At 44.3% G+C, this 17079-nt stretch overlaps 1 protein-coding gene across 2 annotated transcripts; it reads left to right on the forward strand.

The window, feature by feature from the left end:
* Positions 1-966: 966 nt before the first annotated feature.
* On the forward strand, positions 967-13578 carry LOC137434514 (charged multivesicular body protein 4c). 2 transcript variants are annotated; one of them, XM_068127610.2, is made up of 7 exons: positions 967-1040; positions 1175-1235; positions 1332-1543; positions 3235-3412; positions 7963-8077; positions 12584-12704; positions 12888-13578. In XM_068127610.2, exons 3-7 carry the CDS (start codon positions 1360-1362, stop codon positions 12941-12943), a joined length of 654 nt encoding a protein of 217 aa, XP_067983711.2. In that variant the 5' UTR covers positions 967-1040; positions 1175-1235; positions 1332-1359; the 3' UTR covers positions 12944-13578. The 2 variants fall into 2 exon arrangements, with proteins under 2 accessions (XP_067983711.2, XP_078641751.1); XM_078785625.1 differs by lacking the exons at positions 967-1040; positions 1175-1235 and having other exon boundaries at positions 1247-1543.
* The last annotated feature ends 3501 nt before the right edge of the window (positions 13579-17079 follow it).

A 17079-nucleotide genomic window follows, 5' to 3' on the forward strand; every position in this document is an offset into this window, starting at 1 on the left:
ATGTATTACAAAATGTTTGTAGATTTTTATTTCGTATTGTATGGAAACGTAAGCTTGTCGATGAAAGGGATGAGAGGGAGAAATTACCAACCGTTCTAAATAATACGTTCTAAATCATAACGTTCCATATATACTTCATTCGATCACAATTAAATTATTTATTGTTCGGAGAAATTTAAAGGGATATTTTTATCACCATTTTATAGCTGACATTAAATATTTTAGATTCTTGATTAACATTAACTACAAAAATGCGCAATACAGTATAGACTATGGAGGGTTTTCAGAGCTTTCCCATAATGCCGTGCGCACCGCCATATTGGTTGTATTCGCTTCCATGGCAACGATAGCATCAGTAGCTGTACAATCGATCACGTTTATCTCGTTATTCTCACTTACTGCAATGGAAGGTTACGCTAATTATTTGGCCTTGTTTACCATTTCTCGCTTGTTCAGCTTCCCAACCAAAGTGCCCGCGCACTGCATCATGGGTAATGAACCTCCTCCATATATGGTAATTTTCGTAGGCGATGGTGCATATGAAAGCCTAGGTGAGGGAAAATGAAGTGGAATAAAATAGAAAAAGCATATAATTAATGATATTACAACGTTCGGTGGGGATGAACACGAGCACAGCCTTCGCGGGTGCAGTATTAATTTAAGAATCGCAATTCTTTTAATACTACAATTTAAAATGAAAATAGAGATCAATTAACAATGATAAATACAAAGTGTTACATTTAGTTTGTGCCATTGTCATTTTAAACACATTTGGGGCTCCGTCGTTGAGAAAGTTCATTTTGACGTTTCCAGCGCTCATTCAAATTTCCCACGTTGGTAATGAACCATGACGTAGTCATCGCCGTCAGAATCGACATATTATATAATTTATCTTTGATTGATTTTGTCTTTTGATTGTTGTTGTTCTGCACTGTTATTTTTATTATTTTTATGTGACGTGTTTTTGATATTAATATGTTGTCGTTTTTCGAGGATTATCGTAAAATCTTGGCTGGTCGACTCACTTATTTCATATAACGGTTTGAGCTTATTATTTTCTCTTCAGTAAAAATATATTTTGTAATACTTGTTACTTATAGTCGAATAAAAGCATTTCAATGCTCCAATAAATCGTCCTATTTCCATAAATTGCTGTTGTTTTTTTTATTAAAAGATCTACGAATCGGCTGTTGGTCCGTGCAGTACAACGGAAAGCGCCATTTTATGGATTAGCGGTAAAGTATTGAAACACATCCGAATCCCAAGCCGCGGATAAACTGAAATGGATTCTGTGATTTTAATAGTATCTGAAGTTCTTTCTCTTCTCGCAGGTACTGTTCCCTCTGTACAGTCGGCGCTATGAGCTTCTTTGGAAAGCTCTTCGGTGCCATGGGCAAGACAGAAAGCTCGCCATCAACGCAAGAAGCCATCCAGCGCTTACGAGAGAGCGAAGAGCTGTTGTGTAAAAAGCAGCTCTTCTTAGAAGAGAAGATTAGTCTTCAGTTAGAAAATGCTCGCCGGCACGGCACGAAGAACAAGCGAGGTGAAGCTTTGCTTGCTGGCGTGTGAAATATACCCCTGATCACGTGTCAACCCTGCTCCTGGTCACGTGTCAACCCTGCCCCTGGTCATTGTCAACCCTGCCCCTGGTCACGTGTCAACCTTGGCCTTTGTCAAGTGTCAAGCCTAGCCCTGGTCATTGTCAACCCTGGCCCTGGTCATTGTCAACCCTGGCCCTGGTCATTGTCAACCCTGGCCCTGGTCATTGTCAACCCTGGCCCTGGTCATTGTCAACCCTGGCCCTGGTCATTGTCAACCCTGCCCCTGGTCACGTGTCAACCTTGGCCTTTGTCAAGTGTCAACCTTGGCCTTTGTCAAGTGTCAAGCCTAGCCCTGGCCCTGGTCATTGTCAACCCTGGCCCTGGTCATTGTCAACCCTGGCCCTGGTCATTGTCAACCCTGGCCCTGGTCATTGTCAACCCTGGCCCTGGTCACGTGTCAACCCTGGCCCTGGTCATTGTCAACCCTGCCCCTGGTCACGTGTCAACCTTGGCCTTTGTCAAGTGTCAAGCCTAGCCCTGGCCCTGATCACGTGTCAACCCTGCCCCTGGTCACGTGTCAACCCTGGCCCTGGTCACGTGTCAACCTTGGCCTTTGTCAAGTGTCAAGCCTAGCCCTGGCCCTGATCACGTGTCAACCCTGCCCTTGGTCACGTGTCAACCCTGGCCCTGGCCCTGGTCATTGTCAACCCTGGCCCTGGCTCTGGTCATTGTCAACCCTGGCCCTGGTCATTGTCAACCCTGGCCCTGGTCATTGTCAACCCTGGCCCTGGTCATTGTCAACCCTGGCCCTGGTCACATGTCAACCCTGGCCCTGGCTCTGGTCATTGTCAACCCTGGCCCTGGTCATTGTCAACCCTGGCCCTGGTCATTGTCAACCCTGGCCCTGGTCATTGTCAACCCTGGCCCTGGTCATTGTCAACCCTGGCCCTGGTCATTGTCAACCCTGGCCCTGGTCATTGTCAACCCTGGCCCTGGTCATTGTCAACCCTGGCCCTGGTCACCTGTCAAGCCTGCCCCTGGTCACCTGTCAAGCCTGGCCCTAGTCATTGTCAAGCCTGGCCCTAGTCATTGTCAAGCCTGGCCCTAGTCATTGTCAAGCCTGGCCCTAGTCATTGTCAAGCCTGGCCCTAGTCATTGTCAAGCCTGGCCCAAGTCATTGTCAAGCCTGGCCCTGGTCAAGTGTTAAGCCTGGCCTGGTCACGTCATCCGTGGCCCTGGTCACATATTATGCGTGGCCATAGTCGCTGTGAAGCGTGACATCCCTCTGATGATGCATGTTAAACTGGGTGTCCCATCCTGTCTACGAGCTTTAGTTTGTATTCACGTGAAAGATACCATTGTCTTTCATGAGCAGTAGGTAAATTATCTCTGGCACCATGAACAAATTAGAAATTCCTGCACCCTCAGGTGAACGTCAGGCCTAGCCAGCCAGTTTGTGAAAGACTTTGGGCAAAAAAAACAACACAAGAATGTGAGAAAAACTGGGGTCGATAAAAGGGTAGTAATCATGTTGCTTTTAATACTTAAATATTTTTTGATGTCTCCATTTATATTGCCACTAGAATGTACTCTGAAGCTTCGATACTACATCGATTTGGATTTGATTTTGGCCTCGCACACACTCCAAAAACAAATGAACAAACTTATTTTGTTTTGTTTTTATCCCTTGCAGAAGCTTTGCTTGCCTTGAAGCGCAAGAAGCGCTTTGAAAAACAGCTAGCGCAAATTGATGGGACACTTTCGACCATTGAATACCAACGCGAGTCCTTGGAGAATGCGAGCACGAATACGGAGGTGCTTCGCTCCATGGGGTTTGCTGCCAAGGCTTTGGAGAAAGTCCACAAGGATATGTGCGTATGGAAATGGTTAATGCGTTGTTTGGGTTTCAACGATCTTTATCTTTGGAGCAAAAGGTGTTTTTAAGTCGGATACCGAAGGAGGTGATGCTTATCGGATCTGCTTACCCATACGGAAACCGCAAGACTGTACTTCAATCGGTAAAAAATTGGAGCAAATTAATATTGCGATAAAACTTGCAAACCATTATAAATATTATTATCATTATTGTCTCAAAATACCACGAGTGAGCAATTATGTTATAAAAAAAAATGCCAAAAAGCAAAAGTTGGACTTTCTTCATGAGATGGTTACTACCAAGCTTTGACTTTTTGTCCCCTGTCACACCGCGAAGCGAAAGGGGGACTATGGTTTTCCCCTCCCTCCGTGCGTGCGTCCATCCGTGCGGGTGTGCGTACGTGCGTAAGCGAAGGACCGCATTCTAATTTGATGTGCGGGTGTAACCCACGTCAAAATCCAAGATGGCCACCGCCATGTATGTCTGAACCTTGAGCGAAATATCTTGAAAAATAAGCGAAGTACCAACTTCTAATCTGGTGTGTGGGTGTATCTAGGCAAAAGGAAGAATGCTATTGAAAATTGGGTCGCCATGTCAAAATCCAAGATGGCCGCCACCATATATATATGTCTGAACCTTGTGAGCAAAATATCTTGAAAAAAATTAACGAACTACTAACTTCTAATCTGGTGTGTGGGTGTATTTTCGCATAAGGGAGAACGACCTTCTCTCCTCTGACGCTGGCAACCTCAACATTCTCATCCTCCTCGACCTCAGCGCCGCCTTTGACACCATCGATCACACCATCCTCCTCACCCGACTTGAAACCACCTTTAACGTTACCGGCACTGCCCTCTCTTGGATTAAATCATACCTCTCTGACAGACGTCAGTTCATCTCCATCAATAACTGCAAATCCCCCACTGCTCCCCTCCCCCAAGGTGTCCCCCAAGGTTCAGTTCTTGGCCCCCTCCTCTTCATCCTTTACCTGTCCCCCCTCGGTCACTTAATCCGCCGTCATGGTCTCCAATTCCACTGCTTCGCCGATGACATCCAGCTTTTCATCTCCACCAAGTCCATCTCCACCGCCAACCACTCTATCCTGACAAACTGCATCACTGAAATAAAATCCTGGCTTCAAATCAACTTCCTCAAGCTTAACTGTGATAAATCTGAAATAATCATCATTGGCCCAAAAACGCTCACCAAGTCCACCCATAACTTTGCCCTCAACATCGACGGTTTCCCAGTATCCACCTCCCCTCACATCCGGAATCTTGGCATCATCTTTGACCAAACCCTCTCCTTCGACAAATACACTAAACAGATCACAAAGACAGCCTTCTTTCACCTGAAAAACATCGCCCGTCTCCGTCCATCCCTCTCCTCCGTGGCTGCAGAAACCCTCATCCACGCCTTCATCATTTCCCGCCTGGACTACTGCAATAGCCTCCTTTATGGTTCACCCTCAACAATCACCAATAAACTCCAATACCAATACATTCAGAACTCCGCTGCCCGTCTACTCACCCATTCCCGGACCCGTGACCACATCACCCCGTCCTTTACAAGCTTCACTGGCTCCCCATCCCCCAGAGAATCCAGTACAAAATCCTCCTCTTGACCTACAAAGCCCTCCATAACCTGGCCCCGTCCTACCTGGCTGACCTCCTCTCCAGACACACTCCCACCCGCAACCTCCGCTCTGCTGGTACCAACCTCCTGACCCCCCCCCCCCCCCCCCATCCGGACCAAATTTAGATCCTGGGGGGACAGGGCCTTCTCCATCGCTGCTCCCACCCTCTGGAACTCGCTACCTCACACCATCAGAGACTCCTCCTCACTCACCACATTCAAAACATCACTCAAGACCCACCTGTTCAACACTGCATTCAACATTTAACCCACAGCATCTAACCCCTGACTATCTCCTCTCCTTCTCCCTCCTTTGTGCTTTGAATATTTCCCTATTGATTCTTCTTTTTTGCAATTGTTTTTATGTTTTGCTATGCATTATGTTTTGCACTCTGTCAAAGCGTCTTTGGGCTTCCTGAAAAGCGCTATATAAAATAAATGCATTATTATTATTAAGGGAGAACGCTATTGAAAATTGGGTTGCCATGTCAAAATCCAAGATGGCCGCCTTGCGTCTTCCACTTTGTCAACTCGCATCACTTCACCGACGGGGGACCTAGGCGTAACGCTTGTTATTTACTAGTACACCCTGTCCCTATGGGAGTGGCAGGGAGGATCATTCCTCTCCACGGTATATAGATTACAGTGGATGTAGGGTCGGGCCTCAAGAACGTCAGTGTGTGTTCTGTTGCCAAGATTCTGGTATGGCGCTCGCCAAGTGGCTTAAGCATTCCAGCAAGCAATGAACTCAAAATGGCTGGCTTGGCAAGCGCTCGTTAGCTGCTTCGTAAGTGGTAACTGAACACTCCCTGGGTTTCCTTCCTTTCAGTTGAGTGTTAAACAGCCAGTTGAGTTTTAGCGACTGCCTCAAAAGGTAAAAAGTCAGGTAACAATGTGATACTTGAGAACAGCTGAAGGGATTTATATCAAACTTGGTCCAAGTATGTATAATGATGTAATAATGTGGGCGTAGGCATATTGGTCGATGTCAAGGAGTGCCATTCTCGTTGGAGTTAAATCGCGAGGGTTTTACTGGAAGAATATGCATCCAGAAGGAGCCGGTGAGGCTCAGACCGAGAAAGCAGGGAGAGGTAGATTGGAGGTGATGCGGTTTAAAAAAAACAAAGGCTGCCAATCTGTCTGCTATGTGAGAGCAAACGAACCTCGTACTTTGACCTCATCGAGAGAAATGTCAGTCATGTCGAGAGATTTAGATTCCACAGGATCCAGGAGAGATGTAATGCTGGGGCCTCAGCTCGTAGGGCAGAGCAATACTCAGTTAAGTTGAAGGCAAAGGCCTTGTCAGCTGAGTAGTTATGATTTATGAAGGAAAGACTTTGAACAAAGAAGGACGCAAAGTCTGAGGTTGCATTTCATCAACTTTGCTATATTGTCTGCTCAGGCAAGGTCATGGATGATGGCGAGTCGTACAAGTTTCAAATGACCATGGAAATATATGGGTGGGTTTCATTGATGATCCTTAAGATTTGAGTTTAGTGTCTGTCTGTGTTCAAAACTATTGTTTTTCCCCAATGTTTTGGTGAAATAATTCATCCTCAAAAATATGGAATGCTGCACCAAATCAATAATTCCACACGATTGTGCTTAAATGGGTGGGAGACAGGTCTGCGATGAGCTTTGGTGCAATGTGATCATTTTGTCGGAGAATTTTTTTTGTTGTGATTGGTCCATTTTGTCTTTTACACCTTGAAATTGATATATATTTGTTTGAATCCAAGATTTAAAGACAGACATTAAGGGATGGAGGTTCTTTGCTGCTTATCCCCTTCCTTTCATTGCCTTCTCTACCACCTCCCCCTCCCCTTCCAACCTTCCTTTTTGATTGAGAAAGAAGTGGACATTTTGGTTTGTTGGTAAAGCAAACAAAGTTCTTTTGATGCAGTATTAAGTGGAATCAGTTTTTATTCATATCTACTTGATAAGCAAACTTAAACTTTGGAACCGTAAGAAGAAAAACAACAAATTACTGACGCAAGCTTTTGCTTTGTGTTGTTATGTGGAGTGCATATTTAATTATTTACCTGCAAAAGTACCCAGCGTTGCCAGGCAACGCAGTGTCGCTTTGTGTTGTGAATATGGAGAGGGGGAAAGGGGGGGTTGAGGGTGAGGGATGGAAGGGGAAGGGGGGAGGAGGTTGGATAGAAGGGGAAGGGGGGAGGGGGTTGGATAGGAGGGGAAGGGGGGAGGAGGTTGGATAGAAGGGGAAGGGAGGAGGGGGTTGGATATGAGGTTGGATAGAAGGGGAAGGGAGGAGGAGGTTGGATAGAAGGGGAAGGGAGGAGGAGGTTGGATAGAAGGGGAAGGGAGGAGGGCGTTGGATAGAAGGGGAAGAGAGGAGGAGGTTGGATAGGAGGGGAAGGGGGAAGAGGTTGGATAGAAGGGGAAGGGAGGAGGGGAAGGGGGGAGGAGATTGGATAGAAGGGGAAGGGGGGAGGAGGTTGGATAGAATGGGAAGGGAGGAGCATGGGGAGGCTTTATTGTACAGAAACCGACATGTTCTAATGCAAGGCATACTGAATTGAGCAGACAAAATGGTGGAATTAAGGCCCCAAGCTGAGTGACCGGAATGCAGGCTGACCAAACGTAAGCCTGTTTGTGTAAATTATTTTCAAAAACACACCGTTTTCATTCATGCAATCATTTGGAGGTTGAAAAGTATGCATGCAAAGTTTGGGGCTGCTCCGCTTCATAGTTTTGGAGTTATGGAGGAAATACACACACACACACACACACACACACACACACACACACACACACACACACACACACACACACACACACCCTTTTATTATTGTAGAAGATAAATGTTTAGGAGGGAGATTTTGTTACCTGTGATGCTTTCCCATACTTATTTTGGATTTTTTAAAATCTTTTTGCTCTCTCATGCAGGGACATTGATAAAGTCGATGATCTGATGGCTGATATACAGGAACAGCAGGACTTGGCGCAGGAAGTCTCTGATGCCATCTCTCGGCCAGTTGGCTTTGCACAAGAGATTGATGAGGTATGGCAGTGTCCAACTTTCACCTTTTGTGTATTAATTCTGACATGTTTTATTACCTCGCGTGCGTGAAGCGAAACGCGGGGTTAATTGGTTCACTTTGTCTGTCTACAAACGTCAGTTTCTAATTTAAGAACAACTAAATTTCAAATTGAATGGTTGGATAGAAGGGGAAGGGAGGAGCATGGGGACTCCTCTCCAAGAAGTTCTGTCGCTCAAGCTTTTGGGTCTCACTATCTGCCATGATCTTTCTTGGGAAAACCACATTTCCAAGCTGGCCTGCAAAGCCAGTCGCCGACTGGGCATCCTCCGTCGTGCGAAGTCCTTCCTAGGCACACCTGAGCTCCTCACCACATACAAGGCTTTCATCCGCAGCTCAATGGAATACTGTTCTCCCCTCTGTGCTGGTGCTCCTGCCTCACACCTAGCTCGGCTTCACGCTGTTGAAACCAAAGCTTTCAGAATCATTGGAATCTCCCGCGATGAAGCTATCTCTGAGGGCCTTTCACTCACTCACCGCAGGCAGGTAGGTGGTCTTTCTGTCTTCTACCGACTCCTCTCCGGCCTTGCTCCCCCAGCTCTCTCTGTGCTCTGTCCCCCAAATATTCCTACAGGTCGCACAAGATCTGCCAGCAAGCCTCTGATGGTTAAACTGCCGAAATCTCGGCTCTCTGCTCACCTTCACTCCTTCATTCCTCTTTTCTCCCGCCTCTGGAACAAACTCCCACACTCCCTTCAATCCCACTCCTCCCTCCAGGTCTTTAAAACAGCTGTTCACCACCATCTCTTATCTTCCCCCATCCAAAACCTTGATCTTTTCTACCCCCACTAATTCACCCCAGATCCACCTTGTTTGTAATTCCAACTTCTTTCCTGGTAGTCCTGGCAGTGTCCATATGTTTTATGCCTCTCCCACGCCTCCCCCCCAAAGCCCTCTCCCTCCCACAGATCTCTCGATGTCTCCATGTCTCTCGGTTCCTGCTCTCAAATGTTGTGTTTGTGTCCTTCCCCCTCTCTCCCCATCTTGTCTACCGCTCCCGATGTTATTTGTTTTATGTGTCGGTTTGTCGGTTATGTGTCAGTTTGTCGGTTTGTCTTTCTGTGTGATAAATGTTCGCTCTTTCACGAGCCTCGATCTTGTATACAAAAAAAAAGAAAAAAAAAAGTTATCTTTTGAACATGACATGTAACAGAAAATTAAACTGTAGTTTAGCAGTACTTTGACTGAATTTGTCCCGATCGCGCATGCGCAGAGAAGTGAGATAATTATTTTCGTCTTTTGGCTTCTCGAGCAATCAAACAAAATTGAAAATGATTCCATTTTACTGTTTTTCCTTCAGTTGAACAGTTTTTCCTTCAGAAAAAAAAACTTAGTTTTTAAAGACGTCATAAAAGGACACAAACAACAGGCACAAATGACTCGTTTAATGTTAGATAAGGTGGTGTAAAAGACGCTGCATCAATGATGTTAAAATTCTGAAAAAAGAATTCTCTATTTAAAATCTTTGTTTAATTACGCACTTGAACACTGCAGAACAAAAATCGCCTTTTGGCACTTTCAAAACCTTTCCATTTAGCAATACTTGCAAAAAATATTACTGCTTATTACCAACCCCATCATGTCCAATAAAATTTGCTGCTCGCAGACCCTGCCCATGTCCTTGTTTCTCAAGACTGTGTGGAGTAAGGTTCCATGAACCGTTTTTTATTATTATTTTTTAAACTATCTTAAGCTCGTAGAATAGCTGCATATATGAAATGTATGCTTTGAAAATTTAGGCAAGATTGGTGTGATGTTGCACAAATTAGAAGGATGTTGGTAGATAATGGACATATATATATATATATATATATATATATATATATATATATATATATATATATATATATATATATATATATATATATATATACACGGGAGCGTATGCTGGATCAGCACGCCACTGCGTCCTTGGATGACTCCTCAGCACCATCCCGACACACACCACTGTGTGTGCTATGGAATGATGCGTTTTTTACGGCGGCCAGAGTGCAAATCCTGCCACCAACTTTCTTGAGATAATGGACAAACACCCAGTACCCTGGTACTCATTTTGCCGACCTCGGAAGGACAGGCTGAGTGAGTCAACCCCACCTGGTATTAATTCAACAGCTGAACAGGATTCAAACTCAGGACCTTCGGATCCCAAGCCAGCCGCCCTAACCATTAGGCCAACACCAGTATATAATGGACAAATGTATGCCATTATGATATTTGAACCTCTGATTCCCAGCATGATGGATGCTCAGAGCTCTGATGCTGAGATGGAAACGCCACATTGACTAATCGAAAATTATGTGGAGCATTGAATAATATTAATTGAATGGAAATTCCCCTGTGTGTCGCAAGAGGCGACTAACAGGGTTGGTGGCAGGAAGGGCGTCCGGCCGTAAAACTTTGCTTCAAAAAGTGGACCACGGTGCCCAAAAAAAGGCCAACCCCCACCCTGCGGGGAAAAAAATGGCCTCTAAAGGCAATTCTATTGAACGGTAATAATTACCTCCACCACCAAAGGTCTGTCACCCCTGTCTGTCTATCTGTTTGCAAACCATATATCTCAAAAAGTTGTGGACGAAATTTGGCAGCGAGGCAGCATATGTGACGAGGACAAAATGATTATTTTGGTGAAGACCCGGATCCGGATCCGGCCAGTAGAATTTAAGTGATTCTTCACCATTGGGAGATCGGGCCAAAAAAGATACCAAGCAGGATATCTCAAAAATTGTGGACGGATGATTTTGATGAAATGCGATTCTGTATTGTGATTTTCTGGTCTACTCTGGGATACAACAACAACAACAACAACATGCATTTTAAGGCCATTTTCCCTGCCAGAGCGGGGGTTAGCCTTGCGGTCCCCATGACAATCTTCTCCATTTTGCCCTATTTTCTGCATCTCCCCTTGTTAACCCCCTTGCCCGCATTTCTTCTTCCACCATCTTTAGCCAAGTCTTTCTCGGTCTTCCCCATCCTCTACTTCCTTCTACATTAATTTCCATCACTCTTCTCAACCAGTCACTTTCATCCTTCCTCAGCACATGACCAAACCATCTCAACCTGTTCCTCTTCACAGCATCAATCACAGGCTCTATTCCCATCATCTTTTGCAATTCTGGTCTACTCTGGGATACAAAACATAAACTGTTCACCTGGCAGAGGTGTGCTTTCTACTGAGTGCCGTTCTATTAATAAGTCTGCCTTCAGTCGTTAAAATATTTAAAACTAGGAACTTTTACCAGTCGCCTTGCTGGCAGCTTTCATCATTGGACCAAATTTTCATTGGTCTTCACAGACTCTTATCATACCTGCCTGCTCTAATGCTTGAACATGAGCTTGCCTTTCACCAAACCCAGATGGGGGGTGGGGGTGCAGCGGTAGGGGGCGATTATACATGTTATTATTATTCTCAAATGATACTGCGTACCTCCGCCGCCAAAGATGGATGGAAGTTTTGTTTTCACCCCGTCTGTCTGTTTGTCCATCTTTCTGAACAGGATATCTCAAAAGTTGTGGAGAAATTTGGACAAAATTTGGTGGAGGGGTTGGGTATGACGCAAGAACAAAATGACTAGATATTGGTGAAGATCTGATTCCGGAGCTGGATACTAGAATTTTTCAAGTGATTCTTCACCATTGAGAGATTGGGCCGAAAATGACATCTAGCTGGATATCTCAAAGTTTTTGACAGATTCGGATGAAACTTGGTGGAACGGTTTGGGTGTGTGACAGAATACCTAGAAGACTCTGAAGACCCTTCCCACCCCCTCAAAAGACCCAGAAGGCCCTGAATATCCTTAGAGCCTGAAGTCCCATAACGACCCTTTATACACCAATATCCTGAAGAGCACTTTTACCTTTAAGACACTTTCAATACTTTAGACACCTTTAGGATCCCTTCACTTTTCCGACCTTTTATACCCTTTAGGTCCGTTTTGACCCCTTTGATCTTACCATTTAGATCCCTTACACCTTCAGACACAAGACAGCTTGGACACTTGACCATTTTGAGCGTTATACCACTGACCTTTTTAGAGTACAAATAAATATCACCAATATTAGAAATAAATTTGTACAAAAGAAATGATTGTATTATGATAGGTGTAAATCTTGACAACACAATAACTCAAGTTCAGTCAGGTCATTATCCTCAGTTTAAACAAGCCCGTGCCTCTGCGGCGATGTGTGATGAGGCAAGCATAGCGAGCTGATGCACGCTAATGCAAAATAAGACGATTCTCTCTACGTCTGATAACTATGGAATTTTAAATGGCTGGGAAAATCGACAAGTTTTGCATACATGCTTCGTGGTACCTAGGGTCAGGTAATGAGCACAAAATACCACCCCATGAGAGTGTGGAGAGGACTTATGATTTTCGTATGTATGTAGCATATTGATGATTCAAATTCTGAAAACTCGTCTTGCTCCCGGAGGGAAGCAGGCCTTTGATTGAAGTGTTGTGTATTACTAGGATGAACTTCTGGCTGAGCTGGCGGAGATGGAACAAGAAGACCTTGATAAAGAACTCCTGGCTGTTGGGGAACCTGAGTTGCCCAGTGTCCCATCAACTACCATCCCTGCAGTAGAGCCAGGTACTAATGGTCTGAATTGTAGTGGCCCCATCCCTTATATACGTGGATTTCTTTTTATTTTTGGTTCCGGTGGAGGGGAGGGGAGGGGGGTGGGAAGAAGGATGTTGTATAGTGCTGCTTACCTGTGTCATGTAACGTTAACCAAGCAACTTTTTTTTTTTTTTCCTTCCCGTTGCACCTCAGCTAAGCAGGAAGACGAAGACGAAGATTTGAGAGCGCTTGGACTGTGGGCTTCATGATGGACCATGGGGATGCAGATGGGAAGGTTGACTAAATACAGTGGGCCTGAACAGAGGGTGTAAACAATGCTCTAAAGGCAATGATGCTGGCCAGGATTGAAAGTAATAGGCCCTGCTGGTAATTTATATTCCTGGTTGTGTGGACCTTGTCCTCGGAGTGTGAGGGTGGATGAGACTTTTCCTTAGTCCCTTTCAGGACCTGCTTTGCTTTCCAATGTGCTATGTGTGATTACAAATCTAGTTTGGAGGTATAAGAGTGCCACCTATTCGATAAGGCAGTTGTGTTATTACATCATTCTAGTTTAGCATTTGGGTGAATGGTTACAGGAAAGTTCTTCACAATTTAGCCGTTTCATTCCTCATTTACTTCAAGTTGCCAAAGTGTTCTCCAAGTAACTGTTGGGCCACTGCATTGGAAATAGCAGCCAACTTGACGTGACTCGCATGATTATGGCATTTTTGTGTTTTGATGCACGTGCTTGCTGCATTAGCACAGATGCAAAGCCAACTCAGGTTCCTCTTGTACCAACCCTGATTAACATTTGCACAACATACAGAATTACATTGCTTTTTTTGTATTTATTCATCCACCATTTCTAAATACCCTTTTTATGACAGTAAAATACTTGAAAGAATGTCGGCTTCCTTCAAGTTGATCAAAACGTAAAAGTTTGTCGGAAAAGGTTGTTTGGCAGAGGTTAAGCTATCTTCAAATTAACTCTGTTAAACCAGTGCCATACATTGATACACAGTTTGTGACATAATACACAGCTTGTTCTGTTTAAATATAAAGGTGTAAGTTGGTTTTACAGGTTGTCAGAGCAGTAAGTCTAAGATATTGAACAAGGGATAGAATAAAAACATGTTTAATCCCAAAAGCAGTGGGCCATGCTGCTTTTACTAACTTTGTTGAGGAAACCAGCAGTGATGCTACGAGTGTTACTATTACATCAATAATGACAAGTCTCTCATTTGTAGCACAGGTCTGTGGGGTAACATTAGCAGAGGGTGTGGCTGTTCCTCTGGAGGTTATGGCAGGGATTTGTAATTTGTTCAGGATGCCGGCAATAGCTCACCGACTCTTTGCGGATGACTGAGATATTTACTGCCTGAAGACCAAGATGAAGGGGATACGAGAATGCTTGGACTCTGGTCTTCATGATGGACCAGGGAGATGCAGAGTCGAAGGTAGACTAAAAACAGTGGGCCTGAAAAAAGGGTGAAACAATGCTCTGAAGGCAGTGATGATGGCCAGGAATGAAAGTAACAGGCCCTGCTGGTAATTTATATTCCTGGTTGTGTCGACCTTGGTCTTGGAGGGTGAGGGTGGATGAGACTTCTTTAGTCCCTTTCAGGACCTGCTTTGCTTTCCAATGTGCTATGTGTGATTACAAATCTAGTTTGGAGGTATGAGAGTGCCACCTATTTGATAAGGCAGTTGTGTTATTACATCATTCTAGTTTAGCATTTGGGTGAATGGTTACAGGAAAGTTCTTCACAATTTAGCCGTTTCATTCCTCATTTACTTCAAGTTGCCAAAGCATTATATTGTCAGGTTATCCATCCCGCAGCCTGTCTGTCCACGATAGGTTTTTGTTACCACGATAACTTAAGAATGGCTGAGGGGATACAAATCAAACTTGGTACTGGTATGTGTAGTGATGCAAAGATGAACTTATTAGATTTTGGGGTCATGAGGTCAGAGCTCCCGTTGTGTATAAAAAACCCCCCCCAAAAAAAACCTGTTGCCAAGCTAATTTGTGAACCTTGTAACTTGTGAATGGGATTTTGACCAAACTTGGTACAAGTATTGTTGTCGCCAGTGATTAAGATCACGGGCGGCAGATAGCCGAACAGTTTTAACTGAGGCAGACAAGCCGGGAATTGGCGGGTACCTTTTTGGCGAGCGCGGACGGAACCAAAGTGCTTACCTTCGACGGCCGCCACACGGGTTATCCTCGGACCCACGAACAGAGAAACACCACACACAAATGAAAATGCAACACAATGAATTGAATGAAAATAAATCAAAAACGAAATAAAGGTTGGAGTAAAATAGTTTAAATTCCTACTTGATTATCCCTCCAGCAGACACAAAAACAGACAAGGGAAAAAATAAAGAGAATAAAATTAAGTGTTCGTCAGCCGGTACTCAGCTCTGGTCTGTCTACGAGGCTTTTGAATGAAGTCAGCAGTGCCAGGTGGCCCGACACCGCTCAAGCGGGAAGCACGCCAACAATGGCCCGAGTCGCTCTCCACTGTGCCACGAACGTGAGGCAATTTGTGCGGCCGGTCCTGCTTCGCTCTCCACTCCCTCCAAAATGCAACGTGGCTCCAGCTCCCCCAAGAGCACCACAGCTCATAACACCCCTTCCTCCAACGTTGCGAAAGTTCCCAAAGCTCCGCAAAATTCTCCTCACGAGCCACCCGAGACAAAAGCGACCGCCTGTGACCAAAAATCATAACGAGAGCGAGAGGGACAAAGACGCCTTCCTCCTCTTCACTCCTTCTTGAACCTTCGCTCTCTGACATCATAGGACCAATCGCAAAAGCTCGGGGCATGGCCTTTTTCCCTACTCGGTCCTGTAGGCGGGGCTTAGTTGCCTGTTACGATCTTTCAGAGGCGGGGTTTATTTGCCGATCGTAAATGTTCGGATCCTGTTGGCAGTGGTGGGGCGGGGTTTGGCCCGATCGGGAATGTTCGGCACTCTGCGGTGATGGTTGTTGGTTAATGGACAATGGTGATTTAATGGACGTTTTGTATGGCTGGCCTGAGTTGTTAGGGTTAGAATGTAAAAACATGTGTGAAGAACACATAAACAACCTTAAGCTCAGTTTTTTTACTTACATACATCGAGATGGGCTTCCTACTCACATGAGGTCCATGCTAATTTATACAATCCTATCTCCACTATGGTATATCATCACCTACCCCCACAAACATAACAGTATATCCAGTATTATGATGTGAAGATGAACCGATTCGATTTTAGAATTAAAAGGTCAAAGGTCAGAGTCTGTAATAAGTTTTCATTACTGCGATAACTTAAAGGCTGAAAGGCACCAAGTTAAACTTGGTACAAATATGTATAATGATGTAAAAATAAACGGATTAGATTTTGGGGTCAAGAGGTCAAAAGTGAGAGGTCCCTTTCTGTAATAATTCTGTTACTGCACTAACTTGTGAACCAGTGATTGGATTTTGACCAAACTTGGTACAAGTATATATTCTAATGCAGAGATGAATTGATTAGATTTCAGTGTCAAAGATGTCAGGTCATGTCAGGTAAAACTGATACTTGAGAACGGTTGAAGGGATTTAAATCAAACTTGGTACATGTATACACAAAGAATTAAGTTAAGCACCCCTACACAACGAATTAAGGTAAGCACCCCCTAATATATATTCTTTGTGTATATGTATACATTGGCATATATTCTAAGGTATGTGAGATCAAATAATGATTGGTATGACATTAGCAATTATCCATTGATGAAATTGAGTGATCAAAGTGAAAAAAAGTGATTGGTTGAGTCAGTGATCCGATCACGTGGGTCCTACACACGTTATTGACGCAAAGATCGCTAGAGGTCTTCTCAGAACAATGACTGTACGTTAGAAAACATAAACGTCATCCACACTGTCCATGATGGACCTATAGCTCCATACTTAAATTGAGGTGAAAATATGCCTAAAATTCCCAAAAAATTTCACCTTAAATTATTCAGAATAAAATATTGAAAACGGCATGATTGTTATGTTTTTATGTGACCATAATATCACTTCTCCAGAAAATATAGCAATATCATGGGTATATTACACTGTTTTGACGACAACAAACTTGTAATGTGCGAGGTTGTAAAAAAACGGGGGGGGTGCTTAACTTAATTCTTTGTGTATATGTGTAAAATGATGTGATAATGTGGGCGGAGGCATATTGGTCAACGTTGCGACGTTGAAGAGTGCCGTTCTCATTATGCCTCCACCGACAAAGTCACCAGAAACATGTTTTCAGCTTGTCCGTCCGTCCGTGGTAGGTTTTCATTACCACGATAACTTGAGAATGGCTCAAGGGATCTTAGTCAAACTTGGTGCAGCTATGTATAATGAGGCAAAGATGAAATGATTATATTTT

Source organism: Myxine glutinosa, chromosome 10 (assembly GCF_964187855.1).
Source record: "Myxine glutinosa chromosome 10, kmMyxGlut1.1, whole genome shotgun sequence".
Taxonomy (NCBI): domain Eukaryota; kingdom Metazoa; phylum Chordata; class Myxini; order Myxiniformes; family Myxinidae; genus Myxine; species Myxine glutinosa.

Coding starts and splice junctions, on each gene's coding strand:
- LOC137434514 (XM_068127610.2), top strand. CDS start 1,360: ATGAGCTTCTTTGGAAAGCTCTTCGGTGCCATGGGCAAGACAGAAAGC. Junction 3,413..7,962: donor GAGAAAGTCCACAAGGATAT/GTGCGTATGGAA, acceptor TCTCTCATGCAG/GGACATTGATAAAGTCGATG. Junction 8,078..12,583: donor TTGCACAAGAGATTGATGAG/GTATGGCAGTGT, acceptor GTGTATTACTAG/GATGAACTTCTGGCTGAGCT.